The sequence below is a fragment of the Podarcis liolepis genome, assembly GCF_965112155.1.
Source record: "Podarcis liolepis genome assembly, chromosome: 5".
Classification (NCBI taxonomy): domain Eukaryota; kingdom Metazoa; phylum Chordata; class Lepidosauria; order Squamata; family Lacertidae; genus Podarcis; species Podarcis liolepis.
In genome coordinates this window covers 1,159,568-1,178,082 of record NC_139556.1, presented here as the reverse complement: position 1 = coordinate 1,178,082, position 18,515 = coordinate 1,159,568, and the positions used below count along the sequence as shown (strand labels likewise).

At 44.5% G+C, this 18,515-nt stretch overlaps 2 protein-coding genes across 4 annotated transcripts in view; one reads left to right on the top strand and one right to left on the bottom strand.

Annotated features, from left to right (window-relative positions):
* CCDC91 (coiled-coil domain containing 91) overlaps nt 1–18,515 on the top strand; it is a 181,601-nt gene that overhangs the window by 11,973 nt on the left and 151,113 nt on the right. For 2 of the 3 annotated variants that reach the window (XM_083503363.1, XM_083503364.1), the window contains 3 exons: nt 2,800–2,843; nt 3,704–3,782; nt 16,987–17,054. In XM_083503363.1, the coding sequence (XP_083359489.1) occupies nt 2,800–2,843; nt 3,704–3,782; nt 16,987–17,054 (191 nt within the window). Of the gene's footprint in view, nt 1–2,799; nt 2,844–3,703; nt 3,783–16,884; nt 17,055–18,515 lie in introns of all 3 variants that reach the window. The other variant, XM_083503362.1, reaches the window with a different exon arrangement.
* LOC310706984 (tigger transposable element-derived protein 1-like) lies at nt 13,840–16,667 on the bottom strand. Its single transcript, XM_083503491.1, has 2 exons — nt 16,345–16,667; nt 13,840–15,879 (listed from the first exon to the last, which is right to left on the bottom strand). The coding sequence occupies exon 2, from the start codon at nt 15,233–15,235 to the stop codon at nt 13,985–13,987; it is 1,251 nt and encodes a 416-aa protein (XP_083359617.1). The 5' UTR covers nt 15,236–15,879; nt 16,345–16,667; the 3' UTR covers nt 13,840–13,984.

Here is an 18,515-nt window from a genome sequence, read left to right as displayed (position 1 = left end):
TCTGCTAGCGACTGAGACAGCCACGAAGTGAAGGGCTGTCCAGACAGAAAAGGTTCAACCAGGTAACCTAGCCAGGAGTGGCGGCAACTTACGCACGAGCAACCCCTATTATTATTACAGATAGCAAGTGAGCTCACCGGCAGGACATCTCTGATTACCTCCATTTCTTTAATTACCACCATCTAAAAGGCTCTGGTTTTCAGACATGTCATATATACACCCTTGTGCAAATTAATTGAAACAAACAATGTAGTTTATTGTATAAAACTCACATATACCGTATTTTTCGCCCCATAGGATGCACCGGCCCATAGGACACATCAAGTTTTTTTGGGGGGGGGGGGAAATAAAGGGGAAAAAATATTCCCCCCCCAGGCGCTTGTGGGGCCTTCTCCCCGCCACCCGCCTTCAGATCAGGTCCGGGGACAGCGGGGAGATACGCTGCTCCTCCCCGCTGTCCCCGGAGCTTGCGGGGCAGGCAGCGGGGAGAAGCGATCTTCTCCCTGCTGCCCGCCTTGAGATCAGGTTCGGGGACAGCGGGGAGACGTGCTACGCCTCCCTGCTGTCCCGGAGCTTGCGGGGCAGGCAGCGGGGAGAAGCGCTCTTCTCCCCGCTGCCCGCCTTGAGATCAGGTCCGGGGACAGCGAAGACGGCTGCGCCTCCCAGCTGTCCCCGGAGCTTGCGGGGCTGGTGGCGGGTTCTCCCCGCCGTCAACCTCCAAACCACTTCGGGAGACAGCGGGATGGCGGCGTTCCGCCTCCCTCTGTCCCCCGACCTTGTGGGGCTGGCGCTGGGGCTCTCCTGAAGCCTGGAGAGCGAGAGGGGTCGGTGCGCACCGACCCCTCTCGCTCTCCAGGCTTCAGCGAAAGCCTGCATTCGCCTCATAGGACGCACACACATTTCCCCTTCATTTTTGGAGGGGGAAAAGTGTGTCCTATAGAGCGAAAAATACGGTACATGTACAAAATTCACATATACAGTAAGGGAAAAAAGTATTTGATCCCCTGCTAAATTTGCCCGTTGGCCCTCTGTCAAAGAAATGACCAGTTCATAATGTTAATGGTAGGTTTACTGTAGCTGTGAGAGACAGAATAACAACAGGAAAACCTCCAGAAACCCAGAAGACAAAAGTCAGAGATTGATGTGCATTTTAATGGGTGAAGTAAGTATTTGATCCCTTTGCAAAATATGACTTAGTACTTGGGGGCAAAACCCTTGTTGGCGATTACAGAGGTCAGATGTTTCTTCTAGGTGGCCACCAGGGTTGCAAACACCTCAGGAGGTATTTTGTCCCACTCCTCTCTGCAGATCCTGCTGCAATATCCCAGCACTGTCAGGATACCTCTTTTCCAGCTCTGGAATAACTCTCTTTCGTAGAACCTCAGTATATTGCGGCAAGCGCATAATTCCTTCTGTTGGCTTCAGGCTTCTGACACCATAATGATCAACTGGCATTTCGTGTGTTTTTTTGAGTACAGGATTATGAGTAAGATAGAAAACATTCTTTGTTTCAGTTAATTTGCACAAGGGTGTACCTGCACTTCTGTTGTTCCATCTTCAACATAGATTGTTTGAACCTCTCTGAATAGAGTTGAGCTCTAGGAAGGTTAAATACCAGCAAAGAATTAATTAACAAAAATAACTAATGCTGATTGTTTGGTGTGGAACATTTTGCCATAACCGTTTCCAAGTGTGCAGACTTGGTGCATTAATTGTAGATTTCATTATAAGACAAACATCCTACTTCTCAGTTACTCCCCCTCTGGTTGCATTATTAACTTTTTGTTCCTCCTTGTCCTGGGGGTTCTTGGTGGTTTATAGAGTTGAGAATTCTTGTTTAAACATTGAGAAAAACCTGTTTACCCTCCTTACTGAACAAATGGTTTAAAGCTGACTACATAAAGTATTTTAAGTGTACGTTATATCATTTTTCTGGTCTGCAATCTTCCAAAGTGGTGTACAAAGTTTGAAGTGATAAAGATTATACAGTACCATCAAAGACATTAAACAGTCAGTAGGATTGAAATTGTATCTAAAACAGTCTGGCGTTTGCTTGGGGCTGAAAAAACTATAAAGTAGGTGCCGGTCAAATGCCTTTGGGGAGGGTGTTTGACAACTGGAATGTTGTCACACTCTCACCAGTAGCAGCCCAGGTCAGCTCAGATGCTGGGGTCACCTGCTGGAAGTGCTCCACTGGAGATCTTAATATTTGAGTTCATGAGGTAGACTCCATGAGGCAGCTGCCTTGGGTGGTGGAATTGCATGGGCCCCTGATGCCACTGCTGGATGACTGAGGAGAACTGGCAGTGGCTTCCAGTGAGATCTTGCTAGAAACTGCCGCTGTTCAATCCCAGTAAGTGAGGCTTTGCCAGGCCGGGCGGGGGGTGAGTGACACCTTCCCATTTGGCTTCAGACAGCAAAATGGGATTGGCTGCCCTGTGTTTGGATACATGCAAGCAGAGTTGCACACATGCAAGGGGGTGGTGTTCTCTATATTTTAACACCTGGGCACATGATCTCCCTCTTGGAACCAACCCTTATAAATCTCAATACAAAGTTCTACCCACTTAAAACCACACCTACCTGTGGATCTTTAGTAAAGTCTGGATCAAAAATACTGGTGTTTGTGAGAGCTCTATACTCCATTCATTATGTGTTTTTTAATTGTCATTTAAACGTAGACTCAGGAGGGAATTTCAAGGACATTTTACCACTTAAGTTATTTCAGAGATTAAAGAGAAAGAAGATTATTAATGAACGGTAAAGATTTGTAAATGAACATCTTATATTGTTCTCTAGGTATTTCCAGGAAAATGGATGACGACGACTTTGGAGGTTTTGAGGTATGGAGCTAAGAAATAGTTTGTAAGCATTCAGTTAATACAGTGTTAAACTAACTTATTTACTGTAGATTCCGGCGTATTAGGTGACTGGGCATATAAGACGACCCCCAACTTTTGCTGTTCAATTTTAGAGTTTTAGAGTTATAGAGTTTGAGCGCTGCCAGGGGCAGAGCACGCACCCCTCTATTGCCTCTGCCGTCGCAGCAGCAGCCCGAGGCGAGGCGTTTGGCGGGCAAACGGGTGACTTTCTGCGTCCCCTTCTGTGGGGAAGGAGGAGGAGCGACGGCAGAAGGGGCGCCTCTGCTCACCGGCTCCCTCTCCTCCCCAACACGTATACCTGGCTTATAAGATGACCCCCAACTTTTGGGGTGATTTTCCAGGAATAAAAAGTTGTCTTGTACTCTGGAACATACAGTATGTTCAATCTTAAATAATTAAAAGTCTCTTCTTAAATAACTGTTGTTTTCAAGGGCAACCCAACATAGAATGCACTGCTGCAGTCCCAAGGAGCATGGCTATCATGGCACCCATGTAACATTTGTGGACTACAGACCTGGAAGAGGAATCATGTGGAGGTTGCAGCAATAGAGATGTGATATCGCAAAGAGCACAGAGTGGAAATGTCTTCTCTTGTTGCCCATGTGACTGGATTAACATAATGGAACCTCTCATTTGCAGTCCCTTCACATTGAGCTGGGGCGGTGGGGGAATATCATATCCTCAAGCGTATGGCAAAAACATGTTTAAACTAACATGGCATGCAACACTGTACTATACAAGAAATGTAATGTGTACCTGATCAGGATGTGGTGCTGGAAAGGCCACGTCTTAAACACTAATAATATGCCTTGTATTTTCAGGCAGCAGAAAACTTTAAGGATGGAAATGGTGAACCCCCAGTTACTTCTCCAGCTATTCCTTGGGCAGCATTTCCCACAGGTAGAGAGAACAAGCAAAATCAGGTTTTACTTTACCAGTTTAAATGAGAGCATCTGGAATAAGTCCATGAACTCTGAACCATTTTGTTGTTGTCCATGGCTACTATTGAAGTGACCTTGGAGACTATTTATAGTGTAATTACTGTAATTTTAAAGCATACTGCTTGATAAATGTACATTTGTAACTTCTCTATTTAGTGCTAGTGTGCAGTTTTGTTACTGAAAGGCAACAGCTGTCATAAATACATATATATATATTAATATAATTTTTATTAACAAACCAATCAAATCACATTATTTCCAAATTACAAAGCCAAATTTTAAAATTTTTGTTGGGGGTACCCATGCTTCGAGCTCAGAAAGGGATCCAAACATCTCTCTTGCTGCCGCTTTGATGTTACAGTTCTGTCCAAATATTCACAGTTCTATCCAATCTTCTCTTTATTATTTTCCTCATTTTCTTGTTGTTGTCATATATTCCTTTCTTTGTGACCTCTGATAGTCTCCACAAGCGGGTTGAAAACAGACGTTGTTTATCCCGTGTGGATTTTCCGTTCCTCCAAGAGCCATATTTCACACAGAAACGCCATTTCCACACTTCCAAACAAAACATTCTTAAAGTCTGCCCATTAAATCATCGCAGGTCTGACAATCTCTCCTCAATCTTAGGGGGTTCTGCCAGGTCGAAATCACATTCCAATTACCATGGTCTCCTCCCCCTCGATTGTAAATCCAGTAGCCTGGCCTGCTATTAAACAAGTCTCTTTTTATGACTGCGTCATTCCAAAGGCTCTTCGTTCCTTCCCCGATGTTTCACAAACCATGTCTTTGATTAGTAATTCATTTCCACACAGTTCTTAATCATCCCGCTTATAATCGGTAATTGCAACGGTTCTTCTTGGGGGGAGAGTTTTTGGGTAATCACATAAGGTAAAAGAAAAGAAAAGTCCCCCCCCCCAATTCCGTCCCATTCCGACATACCGACCCTTTGATGTATCTTCTTGTTATGTTTTCCTGTTAAATCCAACCGATTGCTCCACTTCACAGAGGTCACTTCAGTTAGCAGTCTTAACTCCTGTTCTTCGCTCGAAAAATGTGCATTTGCTTCTCTCTAATTGTTTATTTTGAGCTCCTGCAACCAGGCCGCACGATCAGAGACAGCGTCAGGGAGAGGCGTCTCATACGAGGGCTGTGTGCCTAGTGCCCTCACCCCCTTCTTTTGAATCCGGGGGTGATTTATGGCAACTGCAGGCAAGGCAGTGTTCCCCATTCCCTTGGGGTAACAAGGGAGGCTGCATACTCCCATGTTGTTTAGTCGTTTAGTCGTGTCCGACTCTTCGTGACCCCATGGACCAGAGCACGCCAGGCACTCCTTTTTTTAATTTTTTTAAAAATATTTTATTAAGTTTTATCAATAAGAAAAATTCAGAAAAAATACAAAAACAAAAAATACACAGTCAAAATACAAAAATACAAACATTAAGCACAAAAGAGAATAAAAAGAAAAACACATATAGAAAAAGCAAAACTCCCTCTTTTTTGATTTCTCATCTTTAGTTAACTTGTTTTCCTGACTTCCTCACGCCTCCCTTTTTTGTATCCCTTTTTTAAAAATTAGTTCAGCAAATTCATATCCAATTTAGTTTCTCTATTTATCAATCCCATCTTACATTTTACCTTATTGCTAGAACCCCTTGAATTCATTTCAACGTCATCAGCATTCGAAAATTTTACAGTGTTTTTGTAAATAAGTTTTAAATTTACTCCAATCTTCTTCCACCGACTCTTCTCCCTGGTCTCGAATTCTGCCAGTCATTTCCGCCATTTCCATATAGTCTATTAGTTGCATTTGCCATTCTTCCAGAGTGGGTAGGTCTTGTGTCTTCCAGTGCTTTGCAATGAGAATTCTTGCTGCTGCTGTAGCATACATAAAGAAAGTTCTATCCTTCTTTAACACCGATTGGCCAACTATGCCCAGGAGAAAAGCCTCTGGTTTCTTCAGAAAGGTATATTTAAATACCTTTTTCATTTCATTATAGATCATTTCCCAGAAAGCCTTAATCCTTGGGCACGTCCACCAAAGGTGAAAGAATGTGCCTTCAGTTTCCTTACATTTCCAGCATTTATTGTCGGGCAAATGATATATTTTTGCAAGCTTGACTGGAGTTATGTACCACCTATACATCATTTTCATAATATTCTCTCTTAAGGCATTACATGCCGTAAATTTAATCCCAGTGGTCCACAACTTCTCCCAGTCAGCAAACATAATATTATATCCTATATCCTGTGCCCATTTTATCATTGCAGATTTTACAGTTTCTTCCTCAGTATTCCATTTCAGCAGCAGATTGTACATTCTTGATAGTATCTTAGCATTGGGTTCTAACAGTTCTGTTTCTAACTGATTTTTCCACCTGGAAACCATTTTTTTTATCCAAGTTATAAACCTCTCTTATTTGAAAATAATGTAACCAGTCTCACACCTTCTCTTTAAGTTTGTCATAACTCTGCAATTTCAATTTGTCACCTTCCTGTTCTAAATTTCCCAATATTTTGGCCATTTGGCCTCCATGTTGAGTTTTTTTCAAAGCTTTCGCTTCCATAGGTGATAGCCACCTTGGGGTTTTACTCTCCAGAAAATCTTTGTACCTTGTCCAGACATTAAACAATGCTTTCCTGACAATATGGTTTTTAAATGCCTTATGTGCTTTAACCTTGCCATACCACAGATATGCATGCCACCCAAATATGTTGTCATACCCTTCAAGGTCCAAAACATCTGTATTCTCAAGAAGTAGCCATTCCTTCAGCCAGAAAAAAGCTGCTGACTCATAATAAAGTTTAAGGTCTGGCAGGGCAAACCCCCCTCTGTCTTTAGCATCAGTAAGTATCTTAGATTTTATTCTGGGCTTTTTGCCCTGCCAGACAAATCTAGATATATCTCTTTGCCACTTCTTGAAACAATCCATCTTATCAGCACGCCAGGCACTCCTGTCTTCCACTGCCTCCCGCAGTTTGGTCAGACTCATGTTTGTAGCTGCGAGAACACTGTCCAACCATCTCGTCCTCTGTCGTCCCCTTCGCCTTGTGCCCTCAATCTCCCATATCAGCCTCTTAATTACCTCGTGTGAGCCGGAGAGATGGTATTGTCGGCTATCTTTCAATGCGCCCCTAGTGCCCCCCCCCCTGTCATAAATATTTTTGAATGGGTCTGGTGCTATTGCGAAAGTCTAATGTCAAACATAATGTATTCTGTAGCTTAATGCTTCTGAAGTTGATAGTCTTTCCTTTTAAATGGATAGAACTTTAAGGAATGGGTTTTTTAAAATGCAAACATATACCTACTTGACTTACTCTTTTTAGTTGTTACTCATAACCTACAAGAAGAGGCAGTGTTAGCATTTGTACAGGTTTTCTGCTGATTTGTCATATTTGATACCTTAAGAATCTTTTGCTTTTACTGTTGGCAGGATTTATGGAATTGGATGTGAAATTCATTCTAGTATTTCCACTATATATTTCTAATTAACAACACTATATTTTCTGGTCCTAGCAGTAGTATAAAGCTTTGATTTTATTTGATTTATTGTATTTCTGTGCCACTTTTCATTCAAAACAGCTTACAAACAATAAATAACAATAGCATAATAAAACAGAAAATAAACATCACAATTACAACATAAGTCATATGATTAACAAATCAGTATAAAACAATAGTTACAAAATAGCAACTAAAAGCTAAATAAGTTAAGCTAACGCCTGTTGTTAAGTTTCTCAGCCAGAAGGTGTGTTGGCTGGGGTCCTCGGGCAGTGGGCCATGGGGGAGACGGTGGGGCTGTGGGGCCTATTGCCAGTGGTAAGGTGAATGTTGGCCCCAGGTAGCCTGCCCAGGTTCTGTTGATGAGGAACTTACCCACATCACTCAATAATCAGGAGGCCCATTCCCACTTGGGGAAGTCCAAGCACGAAGCCTCCACTTCTGACAGATCCCTGCCCTTCTCCTGCTTGCTCGCAAGTGGAGTGCAGCGCAAAGCCTCCACTCCCCAGCTGAGAGATCCCTGCCTCCACTCCTGCTTGCTTGCAAGTAGGAGCGGGATTGGGCAGCTCAGCTGAGGAGCTCCTGGCTGCCTTCAGGTGGTACAGGGGCTCTGGTGAGGAGGTGGGGGCTCCTTTAAACTTCTGCCTTGAGGGGAATGCAGCTGCAAACTCCTCAACGAAAAGTGTTACAGAGCCTGCACCTCCCCAGCTGAGTGGCCCGGGTCCAGCTCCTGTTCCCGTGCAAGCAGCAACAGATTGGGGCTCTCTAAACTGGGAAGCGGGAGCTTCGCACTGCCTAACGGAGGAGCCCAAACCGACTCCTACTTGCCTGCAAGCAGGAGCAAGCTGGGGCGGTGGCGGCGATATCCCTTGCCTGCTTGTTTGCCGCCCCAGCCCAGCCTTCCCTCACTCAGCGCCAGGGCTGCATTCAAAATGAAAACTGAAACTTTCCAGAAAACCACAAAGCCAACAAACTTGCAACTCACGAAAAAGCAGCAACACAACAAATTGAAAAAAGCAAACCAACCCCAAATGAATCAAAATCACAAGAAAACATGAAGCAACACTTACTCTAACCCAATCCTAAAATTAACCCTAACCCTAACCCAGAAATGGTCTGGTTAGATAGTAAAATTCATGTTAAATTGCTTTTTTAGGGGTTGTTTTTAAAAGTCTGGAATAGATTAATCTGTTTTGCATTACTTTCTATGGGAAAGTGTGCCTTGGTTTTGGAACGCTTTGGTTTTGGAACAGACTTCCGGAACTGATTAAGTTTGAGAACCAAGGTACCACTGTACATCTTTGTTGTCTCTCTTCATGAAGTATTCTAAGCCAAGATAAAACAGGCCAGTCTCAATTTAATGTGTCTGCTGTGAACTGCACATTTAGGCTTCCTCGTGTGAAAGCCACTGCTTTTTAAAAAGGTTATAACTTTTCGTACAATATCCTTGCACTGACAAAGATTGCAAAAAGACAGTCTTTTCTTTGTTTCAGAAAGCATTTTGCTGTACCTATATAAGTGAATTTACTTGTGAATAGGAGCAACAATCATTCTCCCACTTTAAGTATTTTAAAATCTAAATATGCACACAGGACTTTGTATTTCAGGCCTAGCTCAACACATTCCTCCTCTTAAAACTATCTTCTTCTTTGTCTACCTAAGGAGGCCAGTTTATTATAACAGTGATCAATGTTTACAATGCTGAACTCGCAGCTTGGTTCTTTATAGGTTTGTAATCTGTATCAAGGATCTTTTTATATTCCTTACGATGTTTCCAACTTATTGGATGATGTTTCCAATAATAATAATAATAATAATAATAATAATAATAATAATAATAATTTATTTATACCCCACCCATCTGGCTGAGTTTCCCAAGCCACTCTGGGTGGCTTCCAATCAAGTGTTTAAAACAATACAGCATTAAATATTAATTATTATCTTAATATCTGTGCTATAAGCAGTGGTGTAGGATGATCCCCCCCCCCAAATTTCCCACAAGTTTTCTCACTGATCCGGGGCACGTTCACAACCCGTAGTGCTGCGTCTGCGCACGCGCGGGTTGCAATTTGGCACTTCTGTGCATGTGCAAGCGCCGAAACGCGGAAGTAACCCGTTCCGGTACTTCCAGGTTCGGTGCAGTACGCAACCCGAAAATGCATAACCTGAAGCGTCTGTAACCCAAGGTACCACTGCATTGGTTAAGTGTGCCAGTTTCTAAGGTTTTAGCTTTGTTTACCTGCTCAATTAGATCACACTCTAGGGCATCTGAAAATTTGTCTGTGTACATTACCTAATCGGAAACTCCATAATGCAGCCAATCCCTGTGTAGCTTGCTGTAAGTTCTAGCCAGCTGATTGGTGCTTACTGAAAGCTTTGCTTGCCAAGGAACACTTGGAAGTGCACTTTAAGGCTTCAGCTTGTTCCTTTGCAGCCTTTACTGCAAATGACTTTTTGGATTATCTTTGGGAAGTACGGAAACCAGATGGACAAATGCAGGTCTTTCCATGTTGAGCATTAGCATACTCCATGGTTTCCTGTGCCTCATTTGTGGTGTTGCTTCCTGTCACCTTAACAGCATTCTAACCCCCTTGATCCCTTTTCACTCCTTCCATTCTCATGTCATTCTCAGTGGCTGTAAAATATCAAACAGTCTTTGGAATACAGTTCAGAAACAGTACATCTGTGCATATAACCATTAAGAAATAGGTTTCCACTGGTGCAGGCTTTGTGGTTTTTGGCATGCAGTGTCTTGCTTGTGCATAATGAGAACCTAAGAGACTAAGACACACCTGTGTCTATTATCCAAATCTTGCAACAGATGGGGAGGAGATTCATGCATGTGCTTTGGGGTGCTTTTTGGGTCTGGGAAAAAGCAGCTCAACCATACATTGTGATGAAAAATGTGGGAGGCCAGGTTTTTCTCCATTTCATATATGTGTGTAGTAATGAGATAGTCTTTAGAGTTAATCTAAAAATGAAACATGTGATACTTGAAACTGGTGTTATCAGGGCACAGGTCAAAATCTAATATAGTAATAAGTTGTGTGCAGAGTGGAAGCTTGCTTGATTTGTAGAGCCCTGATATCCCTGCTGGTACTTAGACTACAGCTGTCACCCATTTAAAATTTAAACAAGACTTTTAGCAGACTTAAAATCTGCATAAACTATGCTTCTGAAGAGGAAAAAGAGGTAAACTGTGCAGATCTATTGCCTTAATGGGGAGAGAATTAGATATATAATTCTGTGACCATACAAAAGCAGATATAACAAACGCACAAGCATAGGAGGAGGTAGGCGTGAGTAACTGGAGGAGTAGATGTGTATCTCACATATTAGCAGAATGGGGTGGTACCCCACCATGACAGGATTTTCTTATGTGGAGGCCAGTAGCAGTGTTTGCTCTTCAGTTAACATGAATAGATTTTAGTATCTTGAGTTAGAGCTCCCAAGGGAAATCTTTTTGCAATGTTGGCTTGGTGGTATTGCATTGCCCAAAGCTACGCATAAGACTTGTGAAATCAAAGGGGCTGGACTGGAAGACCATTGGAGTCCCTTCCAACTCTGCAATTCTATGCTCACCATCATTGAGGTGATCCATGCAACTATTTTGGCAGCTTTCTCATGATGCTACCGGTCTCCTTGCCTTGAAAAGGAAACCACACTGAAGCCACCCGTCTGGAAACAGCACTGAGTTTTGTCCCATTACATGTGGCCCTTAGTTGAGATTACTGCATTGCAGGGGGTTGGACCCTTGGGATCCCTTCCACCCCTACACTTCTACGATTCTGTGTATCTTTGCTAGGTCTGTTTTCTTGTAGTCTAATGAACTGACTGTGCTTTCAGCAATGTCTAGACATGTCAACATAGACATTGGGTAGCTCTGCTTAGCATCCATCTTTCAGGCCAACAGTGTCTTTAACTTTTCTCCAGACAGCGGTTCTTTGGTAGCCCTCTCAAAGCTGGCACTTTCCAAGGAAGGAGTAGAGAGCTGCTGACATGTCAGCCCCTGGAAGGGAAACGAATGAAACAAATGATAAAATAATTTACATCTTTTATTATTCATTTTATTACCTCTTCATAAACAGCATTTTCTTGAGATCTAAGCCTAAGGGCAGAGGATCTTAGTGGTGTGCTAGCAAGAAGGTTGCTATCTCCTGGCATCTTTCTTAATACATTCCTCAGTGGGGCAGAGGCTTTAATCCTTGCCAGCGTGGAAATGCTGGAGCCTGCAGCAAAGGATTATACAGTCAAGTACTTGAGCTATCTAGGAGATTATTTCACTCCCTTTCCAGATCGAGTAACCCAGGAAAATATTAATGCCTGTCTTGTCAATTTGGCATCTTTTAGAGATGCAGGGCACTTGGGGGCTGGTGTAGACAAGCAGTTCCTCTGCAAATGACTTCAACTGATCGCTCACACGCAATGGTATGAGTATTGCAGGCATTTTCTAGCCTTCTCATTTTTGAAAGTGCTCTTGGATGTGTCCTTCATTTGCTTACCATTGAAAGAAATACCGTATTTTTCACCCTATATGACGCACTTTTCCCCCTCCAAAAATGAAGGGGAAATGTGTGTGCGTCCTATGGGGCGAATGCAGGCTTTTGCTGAAGCTTGGAGAGTGAGAGGGGTCGGTGCGCACAGACCCCTCTTTCTCTCCGGGCTTCAGGAACACATCCGCAGCCTAGGCAGCCCTACGGGAGGTCCCGCAGGGATGTCTAGGCTGCGGATAGCAGCCTGCTTCCCGGAGCATCGGGCGCCCTGAAACAGAACGCCACCCCCGCGTCAGGCAGACACCGGCAGCGTGGGGAGCCTTGCAGGAGTTCCCCGCAAGGCTCCCCACGCTGCGGATAGCAGCCTGCCGCCCAGCGCGAGGGACGCCCTGAAGCAGAGCGCCCCTCGCGCCGGGTAGACATCCGCAGAGTGGGGAGCCTTGCAGGAGTTCCCCGCAAGGCTCCCCACGCTGCGGATAGTAGCCTGCCGCCCAGCGCAAGGGGCGCCCTGAAGCAGAGCGCCCCCTGCGCCAGGCAGACATCCGCAGCGTGGGGAGCCTTGCAGGAGTTCCCCGCAGGGCTCCCCACGCTGCGGATAGCAGCCTGCCGCCCCACGGGGGGGCGCCCTGATGCAGAGCGCCCCTCGCGTGGGGCAGACATCGGCCAGCCCCACAAGCTCGGGGGACAGCAGGGAGGCGCAGCGCCGCCATCCCGCTGTTCCTCGACCTGGTTCTGTTTCCCCGACCTGCTTTTGGCGGGGAAATAAAGGGAAATTTTTTTTCCTCCCCCCCCCAAAAAAACTAGGTGCGTCCTATGGGACGGAGCGTCCTATGGGACTAAAAATACGGTATGTGGACACAAAACCATTCTATATCTCAGGGACCCATGTATGCATAAAAATCAACCACAGTGTACATTAACCTAATGACATCTAGAATGTGAACAAATGAATTTGGCTTTGCATATTGCCAAATCAGTGTTCATAGTCAGTGTTCATCATAATGCCAAGGAAAATGCAGAGCATCCAACATTAATATTACTTTGTCAGTATGCATATTATAAAAACATTAAAAGGCAGGTATTCTCTGGTTGAGAGTCCTTGCTCTTTATGTAATTCATCATCCAATGCTGAACTGGAGCTGTTCCTATTGACCAAAACAGTGTCCATAATTTTTGATACGTATACTTTTGTCTTTGATCTCTAGTGACTGGTGAATAGCAGCTGTTTTTCTTTAATCCACATTCTCTGTCTCATATTGAGCCCAGCATATTGTCAGGCTTTGGAGAAATGGCTCCCTCCCCCGCTTTGGCCGTGCATTAGCAGAACAAAGCAATTAGAGTCCCTTACCAGTTTAAGAGTGTTTTAATGATCAGAGCAAAGGAACAATGCAGCCATTCTCAGAATAAAGGTCCTCCCAATTAAGCTTCCTTCCTACTCCCCCCCCCAAGTTATCTTCGTCACTTCCCCCTTCTTGCAACCACTGAACCTTCTGCAAATCAACCTTATCAGCTCTCCTTGCCCTTGGAGGCAGGACACTTTCTAGCGAAGGGGAGTCAGTTATCTCTCTTCCTGTTCTGCTTCTCCTAGCTGTTCCCCACTCACTCTGCCCAGCTGTTGTTTTCCAAACTATGTCCCTCTGCAAACCAATTCTCTAAATCTATATACTTCTCCATTGTTAATGGGCAGCTTCAGAATTCTGGTCAGGAGCAGGAAGAGGGGGAGGTTCCAACCATTCCTCATCAGAGCTGTAATCCTCGGTCTGATCGCTGACACATATAGTATGACAAATGTGATTTTATGAGTGAAAAGCAGCATTTGAAATTCACTGTGTAGTTTCTACCTGGTATCATGTTATTCTGTCATGGCAAAATACAGTGGTGCCTCGCAAGACGAAATTAATTCATTCCGCGAGTTTTTTCGTCTAACGAATTTTTCGTCTTGCGAAGCACGGTTTCCCATAGGAATGCATTGAAATTCAATTAATGCGTTCCTATGGTCAAACAAATGTCCAATCAAAGCCAAATTTGGTACAACAATAGCTTATTAACTGCTCTTTAAATTCACACATACTTTAAAGAGCATTTCAAAGATTGAAGGAACAATAAATTAAGTTTCTAAACATGACAGAAAAACATTTAAAAATCAACAGTATACTGTACATACATTTTCTAAGACTCTGGGGGACCACTCGAAGAAGGTTCCTCTTGCACTCTTTGCTTCTTGCTGAGGAACCTGTCCATGGTCTGCTGCTTCATCCGCCTTTTCAGCAGCTCCCTGAGAGGCAACATGACCGTCGTATCAAATGTGTTCGCTTGGTCATGTGCCACGTGCTTGTTCGGGTGGTGCCGCTCTGCAAAAGCCTGCACCTCCTTCCACTTCTGGCAAATGTCCCTCAGTTCTTTGGAAAACAGCCGTTCCTCAGTTGCTTCCTCCTCTTCCAGCCAGGCCTGCTCCTGCGCAACCTCTGCCTGCAGTTCAACCAGCTCCTGGGTGGTCAGCTCGTGGTCGTGCTCCTCCACCAGCTCGCTGACGTCCTCCTCTGTGACCTCCAGGCCCATGGTCCTCCCCAAGGCAACAATGTCCTGCACCATTGTTGACTCTGGTGCATCAGAGTCACTTGGTGCCACACAGTCCGGCCACAGGCTGCGCCAAGCGCAATTCAAATTTCTCTGGCTGATCCCGTTCCAGGCCGTGGTGATCATCTTCAAGCAGGTGACGATGTCGAAGTGGTCCTTCCAGAATTCCCGCAGGGTGATGGTGGTGCAATCAGTCACCTCGAAGCATCGCCTGAAAAGCTCCTTGGTGTAGAGTTTTTTGAAATTGGCGATGACCTGCTGATCCATTGGCTGGAGCAGTGGCATGGTGTTAGGCAGCAGGAACATGATGTTGATGAAGCTGAACTCCTCCAACAAGTCCACCTCAAGGCCTTTAGGATGAGCAGGAGCATTGTCCATCAGAAGCAAAGCCTTCAGCGGCAGGTCGTTGTCCAGCAGGTACTGTTTGACAGCAGGGCCAAAAGCAAGATTGACCCAGTCCACAAACAGCACACGTGTGACCCAAGCCTTGCTGTTGGATCGCCACATGACACTCAGCCGCTCCTTGTCGACCTTGTGTTTCTTGAAGGCCCGTGGGTTCTCCGAGTGGTACACCAGCAGGGGCTTGATCTTCAGGTCGCCGCTTGCGTTGGCACAGAAGAGCAGGGTCAGACGGTCCTTCATGGGCTTGTGGCCAGGCAACTTGGCCTCCTCCTGTGTGATGAAAGTCCTTTTGGGCATCCTCTTCCGAAACAGCCCGGTCTCGTCGCAGTTGAAGACCTGCTGTGGAACGTAGTCCTCCGTCTTCACAACCTCCAGGAACTCCGCTGCAAAGTCTTCAGCCGCAGGAACATCAGAACTGGCAGCCTCTCCATGCCTGACCATGCTGTGGATTCCAGCTCTTGCCTTGAACTGGTCAAACCAGCCGGTCAAAGTCTTGCCTTGAAGACTTCTGACTCGCCTGAGGTTCCTGGCTGTTCCCGGATGAGGTCTGCGTGCAAGGCCTTGGCCTTCTCACAAATGACGGCCTCAGTCACTGTGTCCCCTGCACGCTGCTTCTCTTCTAACCAGATGAGCAGCAACTTCTCGACCTCCTCCAGAACAGCTGGGCGGTTCTTCACGATCCTGGTGACTCCCTTGGCTGCATCAGTCGTAAGGATCTTCTCCCTCATCTTCAGGATGGTCCCGATGGTCGATGGGTTCCTGCCGTACTCCCTGGCGAGGTCCGTCACACGCATTCCACCGTCGTGCTTCCAGATGATCTCCTTCTTCATTTCCAGCGTCACCTTCTCCTTCTTCCTCTCGCTGGCCTCCGCAGCAGCAGCAGTCTTCTTGGGTCCCATGGCAGCACAGCTCTTACCTTCGTAAACTCAGAAAAAGAAAAAAAGAAAAATCAGCAATTCAAACCCAGAACCAAGTCCTTGAATTCCAAACACCCAACCCAAAATCCAAAAAACCCAAAAAAAGTTTTAAAAGTTTAACTTACGAAATGGCTGCAAGTCACCAAAGTCTTCAAAATCCTCAAATGGCTGTAAAAGAAGTTTTGGAAAAGCTTTAAAAATCACCAAAGTCTTCAAAAACCTCAACTGTTCCCCCAGCCCCTCCCCAACTGTTGCAAACCCCTCCCCAGCTGTTCCCCCAGCCACCCAGCACACAGAAATTCAAAACCCAGAAATTTTTTCAAAAAAGAACAACATGGCCCAATGGTCACAGAAAACCATAAAAATGCAGAAAAAACCACACAAGCTCCCAGATTCTTGTAACCCCTCCTCAGCTGTTCCCCCAGCCACCCAGCACACAGAAATTCAAACCCAGAATTTTTTTCCAAAAAAAACAACATGGCCCAATCGTCACAGAAAATCATAAAAATGCAGAAAAAAACCACACAAGCTCCCAGATTCTTGCAAACCTCTCCCCAACACCAAGTCCTTGAATTCTAAACACCCCAACCCAAAATCCAAACCTCCCCAAAAAGTTTTAAAAGTTTAACTTACCAAACAGCTGCAAAAGAAGTTTTGGAAAAGCTTCAAAAATTCAGCAAACTCTTTAAAAAGCTCAAAAAGGCCACCACACTGCGTGCAATGTGTTGCTCCTCAAAGTCAAGTCGCAACTGCACCTCTTCAAGCAATGCACCCTGGGTATTAACGGTTTTACGAAAAAGGAAACAAACTTGCAAGACGTTTTCGTCTTGCGAAGCAAGCCCATAGGGAAATTCGTCTTGCGAAGCAACTAGAAAACGAAAAAACCTTTCGTCTTGCGAGTTTTTCGTCTTGCGAGGCGTTCGTCTTGCGGGGCACCACTGTAGTCAAATTTGAAAATGTTTTTTAAGTGTAAAAAGGGGGGGGGGAATCATAATAATACATGTGCGAAGTAATCTAGCCTTAATTTTTCTCCACATCATTACCTATTTTTCCATTGGCAACTTGTAAAATTCCTTTCTTTAATTACCAAGTTCCTATTTTTGTCATCTCGTTAGATGTTGAATTTCAGAAATATGTGTATATTGAGCTTGCTTTTTCATGTTTCCTATGTAGCACCTGAAATCCATGTACCTCCAACACTTTCTGCTGAGGTTCTTCAGGAGTTGTCTTTCACTAATGCCAGCTTTTTCTCTTGTGATCCATTAATTCCTTCAGGTGATGATATGGTGACAGATGGTCAGCCATCAACCAGCACTTTAAATTTAGCTGATCTTAAAGAACAGGTAAAACGTACCTATTTTTATCCTTTATGCACAAAATTGATATTAATCCACATTTAACTCAATGGGACTTAATTGTAAGTAGAAACGTATAAGATTGCCCTGTAAATCATTTTGTTATGTGCATAATATTGCCAGGAGTAGAGTGGAGAGCTGAATTTTTGTAGGTAAAACATGCATTTTTACAACTAAAATCTTGGCTGCAGTCCACCTGACCAAAATCTCTTTAGCCTATTGAACAGATACATGAACTGCTGGCCTGTGAACTGGCTCTGGTTCTGGCTCTTCAATCAACTTTATTTGTCCTGTCCATGCAAAATTGGTGTTATATTAGGTACTTTCCAGTACCGTGATACATCACCAGCTAAACATTGCAACTCACCAATATATCACGATACCTGAAATAAGGATGGAGCTATGTCAAGGCACTGGCTGACTTCATGGTTTTTCTCGCATTGTGATTTTTGCCTGCGCCTGCTCTTTAATTTGCTGCCGCCTGCATGAGGCCAGGGAAAGCTGAGCCGGCAGAGTTAACAGGAGTTGCAGGAATCAAGAGAAGTATTTCCTGGCTTTACAGATTTCCTCACATTATGATTTTCCATAGCACACACAGACAAACACACACATACACACATAATGATTTGTGATATATTGGCAGGTCAAAAATTATGAAACTTATATAATGATACGGACTTCAGACTGGTTTTAGATGATATATCAGCCAACCCTACTTTCCGGTCAATCCCATACCTGAGGATCTGAGGGGCAATTGAAATCTCTGCTAAAAGGGGGGGGGGGAGCAATTGTTTTAGGGGTTTCAATGTAAACCTCTTCCTGGGCTGAGAGCCACAATGACGAAAAATGCCCCTGCTTCTCTGCTGATACAGTGAGGGGGGAAAGTATTTGACCCCCTGCTAAATTTGCCCATTTGCCTTCTGACGAAGAAATGACCTACCATTTTAATGGTAGGTTTATTGTAGCTGTGAGACACAGAATAACAACAGGAAAACATCGGGCTGACTGAGGAGTGTGCGGCCTTGGCTCTCTTTAATGTCTCTGCATAGGTATGCACTGTGTGTGTGTGTTTATGCATGCATGTGCAAAAGTGTCATGGTGGCTAGTAATGCCCACTGCTGGCAGGCAGCCCTCAGAGGGGTTGTTGTGAAACCCTTTGGTCAAAAAAGATTGGTCACAAGTGCTAACCTCTTTCAATTTCAGAGCTGCAGCACCCTATTGCAACCATAGAGCCCATTTGAAATCAGTGCTACAATTGCACCATCATGTCTTTAATTAAGTACTGTTGCTTTTGATAGTTTGTAGTCACAGGTCACATTAGGTGGGTTGGAGCCAAAATTTTGTCTCTCTCTTTGATCTGTAGCAATGTGCCCTGTGCATTTTGAAATGGAAGCTATGATACTGACCAGCTTGAGAAGAATATTGCATTTTCTTTTTGTCATTGTATTT